General features: G+C 37.1%; 2 protein-coding genes across 9 annotated transcripts in view; one reads left to right on the forward strand and one right to left on the reverse strand.

Moving 5' to 3' along the window:
• Positions 1 to 17,873, reverse strand: part of CSPP1 (centrosome and spindle pole associated protein 1) — a 204,042-nt gene that overhangs the window by 119,501 nt on the left and 66,668 nt on the right. For 5 of the 7 annotated variants that reach the window (XM_082363395.1, XM_082363389.1, XM_082363394.1 and 2 more), the window contains exon 1: positions 1,539 to 1,837. The exons of 1 other annotated variant lie outside the window; for it this stretch is intronic. In XM_082363395.1, the coding sequence (XP_082219521.1) occupies positions 1,539 to 1,720 (182 nt within the window). In that variant the 5' untranslated portion in view covers positions 1,721 to 1,837. Of the gene's footprint in view, positions 1 to 1,538; positions 1,915 to 17,873 lie in introns of those variants that run through there. One more of the 7 variants, XM_082363390.1, reaches the window with a different exon arrangement.
• On the forward strand, positions 1,947 to 17,845 carry COPS5 (COP9 signalosome subunit 5). Of its 2 annotated transcripts, none has more exons than XM_082363596.1 (8): positions 1,947 to 2,225; positions 4,494 to 4,728; positions 5,698 to 5,826; positions 6,588 to 6,653; positions 7,190 to 7,275; positions 11,987 to 12,098; positions 15,777 to 15,925; positions 17,606 to 17,845. In XM_082363596.1, the coding sequence occupies exons 1-8, from the start codon at positions 2,083 to 2,085 to the stop codon at positions 17,688 to 17,690; spliced, it is 1,005 nt and encodes a 334-aa protein (XP_082219722.1). In that variant the 5' UTR covers positions 1,947 to 2,082; the 3' UTR covers positions 17,691 to 17,845. The 2 variants fall into 2 exon arrangements, with proteins under 2 accessions (XP_082219722.1, XP_082219723.1); XM_082363597.1 differs by having other exon boundaries at positions 2,093 to 2,233.

Genomic DNA, 17,873 nt, shown 5'->3' on the forward strand with positions numbered 1-17,873 from the left:
GTCATAGAAGTGAAAAAAAAAGCGGAGTAACATGCCTTTCGGGAAGCTGCTATTGTAGCAGTGCACCTGAAGAGCATAGAGGGCAGTGACTTGTGGCTCAACGTGATCATGAAGGAATTTCTGCATTACTGGCTTGAAGGAAAGAAGCAGTTGTTTTTCCTGCTCTGTTCTTTGGAAGGAGCAGAGGAAGACTCTGTTTCATCACTGGGTGGGTTTACTTCACTAGAAATGTAAGATGCTAGGCATTAAGATGTTCACAGATCTTTTATCTACATGAAGTTTGGAAGACATGTTGTCTTTAATCCACTTATATATAGTTTGAGGGGATGGATCCAACTTTATTTGCTTTAACAGTTCCTTCTCCAATTTGAGGAGTGGGAATAAGAAACTCAGTCCCTTTCCTTCCAAGATCTCCAACATGCAGTCCTTATTCTGATCAATTCCTGGGAGCATTTTCTGCATATTGACCTTGCTTTGTTGGAAAAGCTCTGTTAACCATTCTCGATCTTGTAAGTTAGCTAATTGCTGAAGACAAAGTAAGAAGAGAGGAAAAATACTTCGTATGAGGGTTTGAAAGACAAATTACCTTCAAATGGACGTTAATGTCAAAAACCTCAGGCGGGGGTTGTGGACTCCAGAATTCTAATGTTTTTGTCTTAACTAAATGTCACACACCTTTCTAGGAGTAGAGGATACAACTCAGAGCGGAGTGCCCTGCACTCTGAAGCTTACAGTGAAAAAAAAACTTCCAAGTAAACAAATACATTATTTCAATGCAATGTAACAGTTACAGAAGCACCTACAGACATTTAGAGACACCGTGGAAGGAAGATTACTGGAGACAGAAGGAAGTCAAGAAAGACTGCATGGCAGATATCGCTGAGCTGTGTTTTTAAATATTAATATGAGCTCCTAGTCAGAAAAGTAAGGGGAGAGCACTTCAGGCAATGCTGACCACTTATGCAAAGTTTCAGGGTAACTAAAGAAAGATGAAGCTGGAGAGGTGAACTGTGATGCTTTTGTTCCTCTTTTTTCCCAGCCAAAACATTACTGAACATCCATGGTAGGTGTTACGTATAAAACAAGGAATAAGAGACCTGGTTCCTGTGATTTTGAGCTTGGAATCTAGTGTGGAGTGGGGGAAAGCAGGAGAGGAAGAATACCAAAAAGCAGCAAATAAATGAAACAGTTAAACACTGTATTAACTCTTGGATGACAACAAATAGTCCCCGTAGACTAATCCGGCCTCGGGGACAGAAGTGGTTCCAGAGCAGTGCAGAAGATTAAACTGTAAACTATTGTAAGAACTGGGTACCGGACACTTTCAGTACACCAACAGCTCGCATAGATGTTACTTTTTACAAAAGCCCCAACCGACATGACCGCAGCGATCCACCAGTTTCCACAGCCCCCTCGGAACGCTAGACAACGCCCCCCTAGAGAAGTCTAGGGCCCGGCCAGCACGCGCCCGCAGGATTTTACTCATGCGCAGTGATTCACGTGTTATTCTCTCAAAACCAGCATTCAGAACCACTTACATGTCAGTTTTTCCACAGACATCCTTTATTTTTTCTAAGTCTTTCAACAAACTTATTTCGTTTAAAGTACATACACCCACACAAAAACGCTTCTCTCCCCCATCCCAGCTTAAGGATCCACCCATTTTTAACATGGCGGAAGCCGAGCCTGCGCAGTCCGAACGAATTCCAGTTTCTGGCATAACGTTACATGCCCTTCTTCCGGTGCGGAAGGCTATACCATTCCCTGCGTAATCACCGTTTTTGTCCTAATTCATACGTACAATTTTCCAAGATCATGCGTTCTCATTTCAGCCATAAGAAGAGTCCTCTGTCTCTACTATTGCGTAACTGCTGTTTATACCGTCGCGTTCTCGAAGGACCCCCGCCATTCCCGAGTGGTCCGTACCAACTTCACCTCCGGTGCTAGGTGTCATGGCGGCCTCGAGAGTCTAGTGCGGGTTTGCACCTGTGCTGGGGCGGGTCCGGAGCCCACAACCGGAAACCCAGCGAGGTAAAGTTGCGTCTAGATTGTGGAGGCAACAGCTTCTCCGATTCCTCGGCGATGGCGGCTTCCGGGAGTGGTATGGCCCAGAAAACGTGGGAATTAGCCAACAACATGCAGGAAGCCCAGAGTATCGACGAAATCTACAAATACGACAAGAAACAGCAGCAAGAAATTCTGGCGGCGAAGCCCTGGACTAAGGAGTGAGGAGGTCCCTGGCGAAACGCAGGGGAGGGCGGGGTGGCGGGAGTTTAAGAGACCCAGGAGGAGTGGGAGTTGGAGGGGATAGAGAGCTTGTCTTTTCATGTGCAGGGAGGAGAAAGAGTAAGCGTCTGAGAAATTTTGCTTTACCTTTTTATCCCCGCAAGTAGAGCCTAAGACCCTCCACTGGGGCTTGCTTGATTCCCCTTTCTGTCTCTTTAACCCGTTTGCCTTGGGAGAATGGAAGAGGAAAACGACAAGCGGTGATTTGGGCTTTCACTTCTCAACACCCGTATTGTCACAATATGCTCCACACTCTGCCTTGAACCCTGTGTCGATATACACTTTGTTGGGATCTTCCGCTGATCTCAGGCTGGAGACTGCAGCTATCTTCAGAAACTGAGTCAGCCCAAGGGTCCATCTTTTAGCCTATAATCTTTTAGATCTCTAATTGTTTTTTGATTTCTGGTAATTATTTCAGAAACACAAGGAGGCTCTGGTCAGTCTCCCAAAATGTTACTCCACCAGTTCACATAAGCTAGAAATTATATCAAAAGACCTTAAGATTCTTCACCCCTTAGCAAAACTCGTGTGTCCCTGGGAGTGATGACAGGTAGAGGATTCTTTACCCACAGCATTTATCCTTTCCTGAGAGCAGATATTGTTAGGGAGAGAGTAAAAGGAGCACAGTCTCTCTAATGGATAGACAGGAAAGCAGTGGTCAACAACAAAAACCATATTTCATCTGGCTCAGTTTTTTACAAGGCAAGCTTTAACTGTCAGTATTCGGATTCAGCAACGTTTACTGAGTACTTACTATGGGCTGAGCATTGAGCTATGAATTTCCATGTCATTAAATCTTCATGACAACCCAGTACTGTATTTTTATTCCTTTTTTGCATATATGAAAACAAGCAAATATAGTAAATAACTTATTTCATGATTACACTGAGGCAGCGAACTCTTAAGTGAGCAAGTCAGACCGAAGATCAAATCTCACAACTGTCACTAATTAGTTGATTGACCCTACAAAATTTACTTATCTTCATTTTTTTAATCTGTAAAACAGAAATAAGACCTACCTGTTAATTATGTCATTAAGATTAGATGAGGTCATGTATAAAAAAAAGTCTAGAATGTATGTAATAGAAGCACAATAACTGTCTTTTTTTCCCCAGTAGATAGAGGAGCGAAGATTTTAATTCATATCTTGACTCCCAAGACCAGGTCTCCATATTTTTCAGTTGTGATTGAGATCTGTGGGCAGACATCTTAAAAAGGCTTCTCAATGACACTGACCACTCTTTACAGACTGGTTAGTTTGCCTGGTTGTCTGCTATTTCTATAGCAGGCTGTGCACTTAGGTTGATATAGCCTGTTAAATATTTGGAAACTATCAGCTTGCCTCACTGTGTGATTGTATCTCTAGTTATATTCATCCTAGCTGTTTTGAGCTGCATCAGTGAGACTGAAATGTAATTTTATTCAACAGTAGTTTGGTCACATCCACAGATGACAAACTGAAATAGCGATCATAGTAGAATTAAAGATATTAAGGCTACGTTTTGCATTTTGAGGCTAATACCACAGAGAGAAGCCGCAACCCTCAATACACTGTTCTTTGAGAGTACTGTAAAAGATCGGTTAATAATGCTAATAACAGCTCGCACTTACTTAAAAAGTTTTAGTATGTGTCAGGCACTAAGATAAGCACTTTATATACATTATTTCATTTACTCCATTTCCTCCTAACAATAGCTCTATGAAAACAGGCACAGATGTTAAGTGGTTGTCTCAAGGTCACAGCTCAGACATGGCAGTGCAAGGATGCAAACCTAGGCAGATGGATGTCAGAGCCCACATTCTTAACTGTTAGGCCAGAAGGTTAGGCCCAAGAGTAATGAAGCACAGCCATCCAACCAGATTCAGAAACCGAGATTTGGTGATTCCAAAAGTAATGGAGAAAAAGTCTATTGAACTGGTCATGTAATTCCCTCCTTTCTACTTGAATAGCATATTTAAAAACTATTTCATACTTTTCCCTTCCCCCCGTGGGAAGTATTTTGCAGGATTATGACATGTTTATCATTTCCATCCCCCTTCCAGAACTCTGTCCTTTTCTACTTCCTTTTTCTTTCCCACATTCTACACTCTTTCTCCCCATTCCATCAATATAAATTCCTTCAATACTTATTTGTTAATCTCCACAAAAACTTGTCTTGAAATTGTACTTATATAAAAGTTAATTACACCATGCCTTTGTTTTGTAGTCACCATTACTTTAAGTACTGCAAAATCTCAGCATTGGCTCTACTGAAAATGGTGATGCATGCCCGATCAGGAGGCAACTTGGAAGTGATGGGCTTGATGCTGGGAAAGGTGGATGGTGAAACCATGATCATTATGGACAGTTTTGCTTTGCCTGTAGAGGGCACTGAAACCCGAGTAAATGCTCAGGCTGCTGCATATGAGTACATGGCCGCATACATAGAAAATGCCAAACAGGTAAAAATGCTGTTCCTTAAAATTTGGTAACTGCAAGAGTCTCACAGTTACTTTTGAGTTTCTAAATTTAAAACTATTCTCTCTACATTAAAGTTTATATTTTAAGCTACTACATTAAAGTTTATATTTTAAGTTATTCTCAACTATATATAATGTATATGAGATTAGCATGGATTTTTTAAAATAAATTTTCACTCAGGAGAGTAGATCTTAAAAATTCTCATCACAAGAAAAAATAATTTGTAACCGCGTGCGGTGATGGATGTTAACTACACTTATTGTGGTGATCATTTCACAGTATGTACGTATCTCAAATCATTATGTTGTACATCTGAACTAATATGTGTCGATTATATCTCAACTTAAAAATTTTTCTTAAATTCTCACATTCATTATGTGTGTGTGTGTTTAAAACCAAAAATTTGGAAACAACCTAAATGTACCTGGATATCAAGCTGATTAAATAAACTATGGTATATCCATACAATGAACTGCTAGCCAGCCTTTAAACAAAATAAAAACTAGTTATCTATATATTTATTTATATGAAACAAACCCCAGAATGTTTTGTTGAGTGAAAAAGCAAAGTGTAGAACACTGTAGGTGGTATGCCATTGTGTGTGTTCTTATTAATCTACATAAATGCAAAGACTATATATTCTATATGCAAAGAATAGCTCTGGAAGACAGGTGTGTAAGCAGCTGCCTACAGTGGTAACATCTGGGCTGAGAAACTGGTTGAGGGGAAGGAGGTGGTAAGGAGACTGAATAACCTTATTGTATCTTATTAATTTTGTGCCTTGGGCATGTATTATCTAAAATATATATTTTTTTAAATTTAAAAGCAGCATATGCTTTAACTATTCTGCATACTATTATTTTACTGTAAGACTATGTAAACAGACAAATCACAGGTGTCTCTAAGATTAAACAGGAACTTCAAGCTCTTTTGCCTTCTTCATTTGTCAGGTCGGCCGCCTTGAAAATGCAATTGGCTGGTATCATAGCCACCCTGGCTATGGCTGCTGGCTTTCTGGGATTGATGTTAGTACTCAGATGCTCAATCAGCAGTTCCAGGAACCATTTGTAGCCGTGGTAGTAAGTATTTTTACAACCAGTTTTAATTAATTTTCATGAAGATTTACTAAAGCAAGTATACAGAGAAATAAAAACAATGTGGTAAAGAGCAAGGCTCTGGTGTCAGTCTGCCTAAGCTTGAATCTGAATTCCACCTCTTTGTAGCTGGAACTTTGAACAAGTTACTTAACCTCTCTGCATCTCTTCCCCCACTCTGTAAGATGATGGGTGTACACAGCATCTATGTCTCAGTTCCCTGCACATAGTAGGCATTCAGTCAATGTTGACTGAATTGATTAAATCAGGAATTGCTAGAGCAGCTCTTGCACTGCTCAGTGTTGTAGATGCAATCCAGGTTACTATGAGGAAGGTAGAAATTGTTCATCTATTAAAGAAAAAAAAAAAACTTGAAAAAGAGATGAGCAAGTCTTCAATTAATACTCTTAAATATATGGAAATATGTATGGAAATATGTTAATATAAATGTTTCAGACATTACATGAAATTTCTAAAAAAAAAAAAAAAAATACTCTTAAATAGTATAATAACTAGATCCAATCTCTAAATTAACGATGAGATTTCTATACTTAACCATTCTGGTGAACTTCTGTGGTTTTTCAATTTGGTTATTTTTTTCCCTATTATATGATTATTTTTAATTACATGTGTGTGTGCATATAGTGTTATATGTACATATGTATCTCTAGGCTTATAATGTTTAAACAAATAGAAGTATATAGTGATTTTATAATCAGCAGATATTAAATATATCTTTCTTGTAGATTGACCCAACAAGGACAATATCTGCAGGGAAAGTGAATCTTGGAGCCTTTAGGACATACCCAAAGGTAATTTTAAAAATTATAAGTCCCTATAGTTTTTTAAATTTTAAATATTTGATTTATTTTTAAAGATGTGTTATGGTTAGTATCTCATTTTGTCCTAAAATAATTTAACAATATTTACAAAATAGAAGTCCAACTACCACAAATTGCCCTTAGCAAAAGACAATACACTTGTGCTGCATATTGTTAATTTTATTAGAAAAGCAGTCTTCATTTGTTAATAAGTATTTGTATGTCCATGGCATTCTGACGGGTACTAGAGAAACAAGTTAAATCCATCTACTTCCTTCCATGCAATCTGAAATAGATATGAGCAAAAGTATGTATCACCTGAGGACAAGGAAAATGAATCTATAAGCCAAATGCAGCCTTCAGCCACCAAATGGGGTTGAGGGAGGTTATAAGCAACATACTTAATGTTTTGGGGAGTATTTGGCTCCCCAAAATTAATGTTTCTATAAATAGAAAGCTGCATAGAAAACATGTTTTTCCTCTGTTTTGTTTTGTTTAAATCTTCTATTTTCTTCATTTTTGTTTAGGGCTACAAGCCTCCTGATGAAGGACCTTCTGAGTACCAGACTATCCCACTTAATAAAATAGAAGACTTTGGTGTACACTGCAAACAGTAAGTAATTTAAAAATGTATCTGATGCCAAAATCATCATAAGAAACCTTAGAGATCATCCAGACCAAGCCCCTAATTTTATAGATAAGAAAAAAAGTTCAGATGAAATGCATTTCATAACCTTTTAAAATAATAGTAAGAATATACAAATTTAGGATGATGTTTGAATTTTTATTAATAATTGTTTTAATCTAACATGTTATTTACCTTTCACACATACATAAACACTTTATCAGTGTACCAGATACTTGGCCCGTTAATGAATTTAACAGTTGAGAGAAGTTGTATTCAGGGCCAGCCTGATACTAGCGTTTCTGCAGCCTTCAGTGTACCCAGTTTCCACTTAGCAAAAATTCTCCCCAAACAGTTTCACTCCCAAAGTTAAAGAAGCCATACTAAAAACTACTTAATTGTATATTCCTTTAAAATAGTGAATTTTATGGTATGTGAATTATTGAATACATCTCAGTTTTTTAAACTGCTAAACCAATGAAGACAGTTATCTCCACCTTCTAAATGTATCTTACCACCTCTCTTATTATCACCTTGACCCAAGCCACAGCCATCTGGAGCTTAAATCAAAGCACCAGCCTTCTAGGTGGTCTTCCTGCTTCTGACCTTTACCCCACCCCTTAAAGGTCTTTTGTCAGCCAGACAGATTCTGTTAAAATGTGAGTTAGATCATGTTCCTCCTTCTCAGAATAACTTCCTGTCTTACTAAGAATAAGATCTATAGTGCTTACCGTGGACCACACAACCCTATGTAGTCTGGCCCCTACCATCTCTCTGAGCTCATTTCCTGTCACTGAGCCTTTGCTCTCTCCATTCCAGCCAGAGTGGCCTCATTATGGTTTATCAGATGTACTAGGCAGGCTCTGGCCTCAGGGCCTTTGCACTTGCTAATCCCTCTGCCTGGAACATTCTTCCTTATTTCCATGTGACTCACTATTTCAATCAACCAGTGTCTGTTTAAGGGTCACCTTAACAGAGAATGTTCATTGATCACCCTATTTAAATTAGCACCTTCTTGTCACTCGGTGTTACCTTTCCCTGCTTTATTTTTCTTCTTAGCACTTGTCACCACCTTATATGTTTTTGTTTCGTTGTTACTGACTTCATTAGAATGTGAACTTCATGAGAGTAGAATCAATTCACTGCTGAATCCTAACATTTAAAATAGAACATGGCACATAGAAGGGTGGGCACATCCCCCCAAAAAAAAGAAAAATGTTGCCTAAATGATTACTAGTGTCCCTTTCTCCATACCTCCCATCCCACTTCAAGGAATACCTTAACTACCCATGTGCTACGACTGCTTATTTTTGTGTTTAGAAATTCTTAGAAAATTACAGAATTTCTAAAATTTAATTTTTAAATATATCTGGTTTTCAGTCATCCCTGACATACTTCTGGAAAAAAAGATTCTATTTTATTTTTCAATTAGAGGTTTGGAATTAAATCACTTAATTTGCTCTACTGAAAAGAACTTAAACCATTCCTGTTTGAGAGAATTGCTCCTAAGCATGGAAACACCTTTGCCATGATACTTTCATTTTCAGAGTTAACAATTTTTTTCATTTATATTGAGTTGTGGTATCAAAAGCTTATACCTTTAATACCTGCTCTACTTCTTTCACCACCAGCAGCAGCTTTTGAAACAAAAAAAGACTGAGGCAGTCTGTGCTTTCTGTATCCAAACAAAGCTGCATTTCCTGTTTTTCTGAAATATGAGCCTATCAAAGAGGAGTTTCTGCATTCTAGCTACCTGCACTGCTAGAGCCTCGAATTTTGAACCTGGAATTACTAGGATATTCAAAGATACTCTCTTACTTAGGATCAGTTCCTAAATAAAGAGTAAACTTTTTCATAGGGCAAATAAGTTGCTTAATTTATTTTTATTTCAAATCGTTAATGAAATATAGTGCCAAGTTGAAAGAGCAGGGGTTTTGTGCAGGCTCGTTATATATCCATTTCCTAAATTATTTGACAATGAGCTATTATTTGTAGTTTATATTGATCTTTTTTTTTCTTTTCTACCTTAAATTCTAGATCATAATCCAAAGTTTGTTTTAAACATAGAATCTAATATAGATACTAAATATATTTAACTTTGAAGAGGCTTAGTAAAAATAGGACACAGTGTTTTTTAAATTAGCTTGTATGTTATCAGTGTTATACAGGCACATAGTTTAAAGAGTCAAATGGTTCTATGAAATTTATTATAAAATAAACAATCTTGTACCATTCCCTTTCACATCTCCCAGAGGCAGTCACTTAAACTATTATAGTTATTCCGTTTAAGTATTTACCCCCGTATCTTCAAACAGCATGCTGATAGTGCTACTTCTTGATTTTCAGTTCTAGGCAGTACCTATCATTGACTTCCCATACAGAAGATGAGGATTTAGCTCCACGAATAATTTTGAATATTCTCCTTGTTTTCAACTCTGCTACTGAGATTTGCAGCTAATCACTACATAGTAGACCAAAAAATTTCATTGCATCAACCTACGGAATTAAAACAGTAATAACATTAAGGTGGTCCATATATTTTAAAACATAAAAGTCTGTTCTAGACCCTCAAGTTTGAGTTATTTTCCATCCTTTATAAATCTAAATATCTGTTGCTGTGCTCATCCTCTCATGTCTTTTTCCCTAAAGTATCAGAGGTACAACCCCTCCTTTCTAAAGCTGACCTTTCCACTTGAGCCCCTGCCTCCTCTCCCCATACCTAACCCCCTCAACTCCCAGGGCCTCACTTCTTAAACAATGTCTTAAATGTCTACACTCTGGATATAACAATTAAGACCGTGAGGTTTTGATAATAGACATAACTTACTATATCCTTTTGCTGCTACTTTCTAACTCTGTGGCTTTGAACAAGGTCTTTGCTCTCTAGAGTTGTTTCTTTGTCTGTAGAATGGGAATAATAAATCCTTCCTTGTATGGTCGTAGGAAGATTAAATGAGAATGTATGTAAAGCACCAGGACATAATAAGTGCTCAAGAAATATACTATTCCACTTCCACATTTCACTATAGCTGTGTCCTTTTCATATACACATATGCATGGATATCTTAATCTTGAACAAGCCTTTACTTAGAATTATCTTTAAATTCTTACTCTTTTTTTATTTCTTCACTCCTGAATTGAATGAACAAGAATTTTTTGTTGTATCCATGTGTCCTTATCTTTTACACCACCAACCTGAGTGCGAGCCTTTATCTCCTCACATCTGCCACGCTGCAGTGGCATCCTTTGTGGTATCCCTGCCTCCAGTTTGTCTCCTCTAGCACATCTTACCACAGCCAGCTTTCTAAACCACCTCTTTGGCTGTATCACTGATCTGCTCAAACACCTTCTGTGAGTCCCAAGTACCTAGAAGATCATTTCTTAGCCTTTTATGTAATGTCCTCTGCCAGCTAGACCCCAACATAGCTTTCTAGGTTTCCCTTCACATAATTCTTCTGCTCCTGCTAAACTGTCCAGGCAAACTGATTAACTTATTATTCCCTTCATGACTTTCCTTTTTGTGAGTCAGTGCTCTCTGCCTAATGCTACCTCCTTGTTCTCAACATATCCACACTATAGACTCATGTAAGGGTTACTCTAAATTCTGCCTTTTCCCTGGGGCTTCTCAGGCAGTTCTGTCTATACTAAGAGTACTCATTATCTCTAACATTCAATTGGCAGGTGATTAATTTTTTTAAAAATTTTTATTTATTTATTTACTTATTTATGGCTGTGTTGGGTCTTAGTTTCTGTGCGAGGGCCCTCTCTAGCTGTGGCAAGCGGGGGCCACTCTTCATCGCAGTGCGCGTGCCTCTCACTATTGAGGCCTCTCTTGTGGCGGAGCACAGGCTCCAGACGCACAGGCTCAGCAATTGTGGCTCACGGGCCCAGTTGCTCCGCGGCATGTGGGATCCTCCCAGACCAGAGCTCGAACCCATGTGCCCTGCACCGGCAGGCGGATTCTCAACCACTGCGCCACCAGGGAAGCCCCTGAGATATTTAAATATTTATTACTTTTTAAAAATATATATGTTTCAGACATTTAACCAAATTTTCCTTGCTATCCCTGATTATAAATTAGGCACCTTTGGAAGCAGCAGTAATTCTTTTATGTGGTTTAAGGACCTACCTTAAAGTTTGCTTTTCCAAAAAGCAGTAGGTCCTTATTAGGGGATTAAAAAGGGAGGAATGGGGAGTCCACATGACATTTTCAGGGGTTTTTCGTTTGTTTCTGTTTTTTAATTTTTATTGGAGTATAGTTGACTTACAGTGTTGTGTTAGTTTCAGGTGTACAGCAAAGTGAATCAGTTATATATTTTTGATATTTTTAAAAGCCTAACAAAAGTTATAGTTGACCCTAGAGAGGTAGTTCATTAAGTTTATGTGCTATTGGCTGGAATTTATGAACTCAATGGGATAAACATATGTCATTCAGAAGTTTTGATTAGTTCTTGATAATTTCTTGGGAATTTCTGGGCTCTACAGAGGGGAGAAATATAACACAACAATGTTTAGTTAACAGATTTGAAACCATACCCCTGAAGAGTAAGGAAACCGTGTTTACCTGTTATTCTATTAGACTAAAAATTAAAATATGACTATTTGGATATAAAATGTAATTCACTTAAATTTGACCATAACCTTTATATGATGTGGTTGAATTTTTTTTACTCACTAGATTTGTGCTTTTGTTTCATAGATATTATGCCTTAGAAGTCTCATATTTCAAATCCTCTTTGGATCGCAAATTGCTTGAGCTTTTGTGGAATAAATACTGGGTGAATACGCTGAGTTCCTCTAGCTTGCTTACTGTAAGTACTATACTTGCAAGGGATGTGTTTGAATTTTTTATCAATCTACATAAGTTGTTTAATATCTGAAACTCTTTTTCATGGAAAGGCTATATCTGACTTGGCCAAGATATTAGGCCTGGGGGCAGATTCTGTATGACCAGAGGTGGATTGGGATACTAGGCCAAGCCAAGACCTGTGTCGTGTACCACTAACACCAAGCCTAATATATATACAAATACAGTGGCCAGATGAGGGTGAGGTCTCCCCCTGCCTTAAACAGACTTACAGAGAGAAAAATACAAATACTGTTTTTTGTTGTGTGTCTCAGGTAGGACTCTGGTTACAAGTGACAGGAGACCCAACCAAGCTGGCTTAAACAAAAAAGAGAATCATGTAAACTGCAAAGTCCAGGAGTAGGGCTTACTTCAGGCACAGCCTAAATTTGCATTCAGACAATATTATGAGGTCTCGGTCTTCCTCTCTCAGCTTTGATTTCAAGCCAGTTGGCTTCAGTTTCAGACTTCATGTGAAACCAAGATGGCAGCATTAGCTTAGATCTCCCAGCCTCTCAGTTTCATATTGAAAAGAAAAGACCAAGATACACACACATCCCCGCATTATTCCCAGGCAAACCTCATTGTGTCTGGAGTTTTGTAGGTCACATGCCCATCCTTAAACCTGCTCTGGGTGAAGGGCATGAACACTATGAGTTCATGGGCCAGGGAAAGTGCTTTACTGCTGGGCTGGGGTAGAAGAAACTCTCAGGAGCATGTGGACTAAGAATGTCCTCAGAAGGAGATCAGAATATCACTACCTTAAAGCAGCAGATGCTAAGCAGAAAAAAAAAAAAAAAGTCGTGAATATATCATTAAAATCTAACATTTAGAAGAATATTTGTTTAACAAACTTCTATCTAGAGCTTAGTAAGGAACAGTTTTGTTTTTGTTTTTGTTTTTTTAAGAGTATTTATTTATTTATTTATTTATTTATTATTTATTTATGTATGTATGTATGTATGTATGTATGTATGTATGTATGTATGGCTGTGTTGGATCTTCGTTTCTGTGCTAGGGCTTTCTCTAGCTGTGGCAAGCGGCAGCCACTCTTCATCGCGGTGTGCGGGCCTCTCACTGTCGCGGCCTCTCTTGTTGCGGAGCACAGGCTCCAGACACACAGGCTCAGTAATTGTGGCTCACGGGCCCAGTTGCTCCGCGGCATGTGGGATCCTCCCAGACCAGGGCTCGAACCTGTGTCCCCTGCATTGGCAGGCACACTCTCAGCCACTGCGCCACCAGGGAAGCCCCTGTTTTGGTTTTTTTTACCTTTTTTTTTTTTTTAAGTAAGCTACTTCATATAGCACAGTATAACATAGTGGTTAGAACCACAAAATTTGGAATAAAATAAACTCAGTTCAGAAACAACTGCCACTTTACTAGCTGTGTGTGGCCTTCACAACATTATTTTATGTGACTAAGCTTTTCTAATCTAATGATAATAGTACCCACATTGTTAAGTACACTGAGATTATATGAAATATTTTATATGTAAAGTAATTAGCAAAGTACTAGGCATATAGTAAAGCCTCAATAAATTATTGTTTCTTTGATTCATTGTATTCATGGGAAAAGACCTCATTTGAGCATATTTACTATGGTTTTAAATATAATTCTGACAAGCTTTCTGTTATTTCTTATCCTCAACGTTCAGAAATAGCAAATTAGAAGGAAAGAGAGTGATCATAATAGCAAACAGTTATTAAATGCTTCCTATTTACCAGGCATAGCTAAATGCCCCATGTGTGGTGTTTCCTTAGAGGCAAGTATACTAATAGCAGCCAGAAGTGACACATGATGGCAAGGGGAGGAAACAGTAAGACTGGAGCTGTCTGAACCTTTGTATAAAAGCATACAGCTCTGGGCTTCTCTGGTGGCACCGTGGTTAAGAATCCGCCTGCCAATGCAGGGGACACGGGTTGGAGCCCTGGTCCAGGAAGATCCCACATGCCACGGGGCAACTAAGCCCGTGCGCCACAACTGCTGAGCCTGCGTGCCACAACTACTGAACCCCGCACACCTAGAGCCCGTGCTCCGCAACAACAGAAGCCACTGCAATGAGAAGCCCACGCACCGCAACGAAGAGTAGCCCCCGCTCGCTGCAACTAGAGAAAGTGCACAGGCAGCAACAAAGACCCAATGCAGCCAAAAATAAATAAATAAAATAAATAAATTTATTAAAAAAAAAAAGTATACAATCCTGTTTACTCAGCCTGTGGCTGTCCCTGTATTCCAGTACTGCATATATTGAGGACATTAATAATCAAGAAAAGGTTAAATTATATTTCCTCCTTTTTTGTAGTTTTATACCTAGTACATTGCATTACTAAGCATTCTAAGAAAAAATATATAAATATATGTTATGTTCATTTCTTTCCCCAGCTAAAGCATGTAATCTAAAAGCTACAAGAAAAAAATTATTTTCTGATTTATATTATTTTTCTGTGTGTTTGAAATGTAATTGATTTATTTTTTCATTTTAATAGTATAACTCTTTCTGCCATCCTACATTTTTATGGCTTGAGCTAAATCTTCCAAACGTGATGTGGAAGTGTTTTCTCCAAATCTGTGGGGGAGAATGTTATTGGTGACCTAAACCATTTAGATCCAGAAAAGTGAATATAATTGCATCTTTTTAAAAATATCATAAGTTTGTAAAATCATTGGAAAGCTGGTAGCATTTTAAAGGGCTCTTTGTAGTAACTATGATGACAGCAAATAATGTTTTTAAATGTCTTGTGATTGAACTGTGTTTCCTATACACTATTTTACAGACTGAGCAAATAGAATAAAATAAAGATATTCCAGTAAAATGTTTTTAAAAAATATTACAGTTAAGTGTACATATATAATTATTAATTTTTTTGTTTTTAAAATGTATGAAATATTAACAGCATATATAATATTTCAGCTTACCAAATGTGGGTATCCCTGTGAGTATACAGCAATACTCTAAAATATAACTATGGCTATAGCTAGGTGGAGGGATTGTAGGTATTTCCTTTTTTTTTATTTATACTGCTCTACATTTTCCACATTTTCTGTATAACTATTAATTTTATAATCAGAAAAGCTAAAACAAATGTAATTTTTAAAATATTGTCATAAGTACTAATTCTGGAAGTTCAACATGAAAAAGTAACAAAATTAGCTAACAATTATTAAGGCTTTTACCAGGTGTCATCAACAGTCCTACGAGTTTTATATACATCACTTCACATAGCTTTAAGGTAGAAATTATCACCTTCCTCCCCCATTTTCACAAGAAGACTTGAAGGCACAGAAAAGTAAAGGAGTTCTCCCAAGGCCTCCCAGCTAATCTGCAGCAGGGCCAGAACCTGGACTCAGATCTGTGTACTTCAAAGCCTCTCATAATAACAAATATTAGATTTAAGCAGTCGAAAAGAACAATTTCCAAATTTAATCTTGAAATTATAAAAGGTGATAAACCCTACACTTGAACTGCTTGAGCTTTGGAATCAGTTTTTGCAAGTATAATTTGACTTCTTCCTTCACTGACTATCCACTTAGATTTCATAGTGGAATTATTTGTAAATGAAATGTTCTATATAGAAGAAAATTTACATACTTTTTTAATGATAGACTAGTATCATATATTGACACAATATCATTTTCCCCACAGAATGCAGACTATACCACCGGTCAGGTCTTTGATTTGTCTGAAAAATTAGAACAGTCAGAAGCCCAGCTGGGACGAGGGAGTTTCATGTTGGGTCTAGAAACACATGACCGAAAGTCAGAAGACAAACTTGCCAAAGCTACACGAGACAGGTAAGTTAAGCAAATCTATTCCTACCCCTAACTTTTTTTCTTTCAAGATTTGCAAATAACAGGATTCAAATTCCGTACAGTTAAACTTATAACTTACAGTGGTACCTGAATATTAACTTATTTGGACCTTTAAGAGTTGTCAAATGCAGGTTTTGACTTTGAAAATTTAGGAGACAGTAGGTACATTAAAGACTTTTAAGAGTCTAGGTAATGTTATGAAAAACTCGCAGTCACCTTTTCCAGGTTCAGCTATAAAGTGTAAGAAAGAAAACCAATCCATTGCTGGATCTTTAAACAAAAACAAAACCTTGCAAAAGGATGTCCTCAGCTATTCTAACCTAATCATCATCTGAAGGATTAAATTAGGATTTAAGTTTATCAAATTTCAAATTTTTATAAAGTTTTAAACCCCTAAGTATCAGAGGAGTGATTGTATCTCTCTTATTTTTCTGAAATAATCCTTTATACAGTAATTTATTATCCCAAATTTCACTACAAGAATTTGTTAGGAACAAAGTTGGAATATGTTCTCTGATAACTTATAAAATAATTATGTGGTCCTTCAGATGCATACAGGATTGGGAAGACTACTAAATAACATTTACTTTCACAAAAATTTGAATTTTAATGTGATAATTAGGGGTAGAGAGGAAAGGAAGACTATGTTGACGTCTATATAAACCAATACCTTGGTATCCATTTTAAGAAAAACTGGACTAGTTGATAGGAAAGAAAAGAGAAGGGAGCGTGCAAAGTGTATTAGGAGTAGAAGCCATCTTGGGTTAGAATGATCTCATTCCCTTCTTCTCCATGGGTTTTTAAAAGGTATAGAGGTAGTAGCCTGGATAAAAATTACATTTTTCTGTGGCATTAGGTCTTACTTTTGATACTTGCTCTGAGTATGTCATTTTGCTCATCTGTCTTAACATATGTCTGATTTTTTAGTGTCTAATTTTATCTGCATTTACATCTCGATTTCTTATGAAGCAAAAATTTCACTATGGGAATGTAGTTACATAAGAAGAAAAGTAGGAAGGAGAAAAGTAGTAGTACAAAAGTAGAAAATTTTCCTTCTGGGGGTAACTTTACAAGAATTGCATCTCTTCTGAATTTTGGTGGGTTTTTATTGTGTTTTTTTGTTTTTTTTTTTTATCAGTTTTAAAATCTAAGTCCTTCACCCACTAACCTAACTTTGGCTTTGAATTGTTTGAAGGATGTTTGTGATTATTTCAGGAAAAAAAGCATAAGATTCATTAAAATCATTTTTAAAAATTATTCTAAGTAATGAACAACAAGGAATAGCAGATTTTAATGTAACATTGGAATCTATAATTCTGAATCATAAATAACTTCGGTAACCTTCTAAAACAGAACTTTTCCCAAACCTTCTGACAAATAACAAAATTAACTGTTATGAATTATATCAAATTTTACATTGTCATTCTCCTGGGAAGGTGTTAGTAAGTAGTGAAATGATCAAAAGACATGCAGAAGGCTAAAAATCACTGTAGTATACTATAAAGAGTAAACTATAAATTGGTATAGTATATTTTGCAGAGTATGAATAGGACCAAAAATCATTATTTGGGTGCAAGGATGGAAATGGGGGAGGGGGGATTTGCATGTTTGAAATAGTTCTCAGTTCTCGTGACATTATGTGATGTGTTTTTTTCTTTCCAGCTGTAAAACTACCATAGAAGCTATCCATGGATTGATGTCTCAGGTTATTAAGGATAAGCTGTTTAATCAAATTAACATCTCTTAAAAAATCACTAAGTAGTACTTTTGCCTGAAAGCCAGTATGAGAAAAATACTCAAGTAACACTTTGAAACCAGTTACCAAAAATCTGATTAGAGGAATAAGGTGCTCTGAAGTATCCTAAGTATTAACATCCTATAATAAAATTCTTTAAAATAAAATTGTTCTTTCATTGTTTTGTGGGAGGGT

Source organism: Balaenoptera borealis (assembly GCF_965194805.1).
Source record: "Balaenoptera borealis genome assembly, chromosome: 17".
NCBI lineage: Eukaryota > Metazoa > Chordata > Mammalia > Artiodactyla > Balaenopteridae > Balaenoptera > Balaenoptera borealis.

What these genes read in the sequence shown, in the direction of transcription:
- COPS5 (XM_082363596.1), top strand. Translation starts at nt 2,083, where the DNA reads ATGGCGGCTTCCGGGAGTGGTATGGCCCAGAAAACGTGGGAATTAGCC. An exon ending in AACCATTTGTAGCCGTGGTA is followed by an intron (nt 5,827 to 6,587) that starts GTAAGTATTTTT and finishes TCTTTCTTGTAG; the next exon opens with ATTGACCCAACAAGGACAAT. An exon ending in TTTGGTGTACACTGCAAACA is followed by an intron (nt 7,276 to 11,986) that starts GTAAGTAATTTA and finishes TTTGTTTCATAG; the next exon opens with ATATTATGCCTTAGAAGTCT.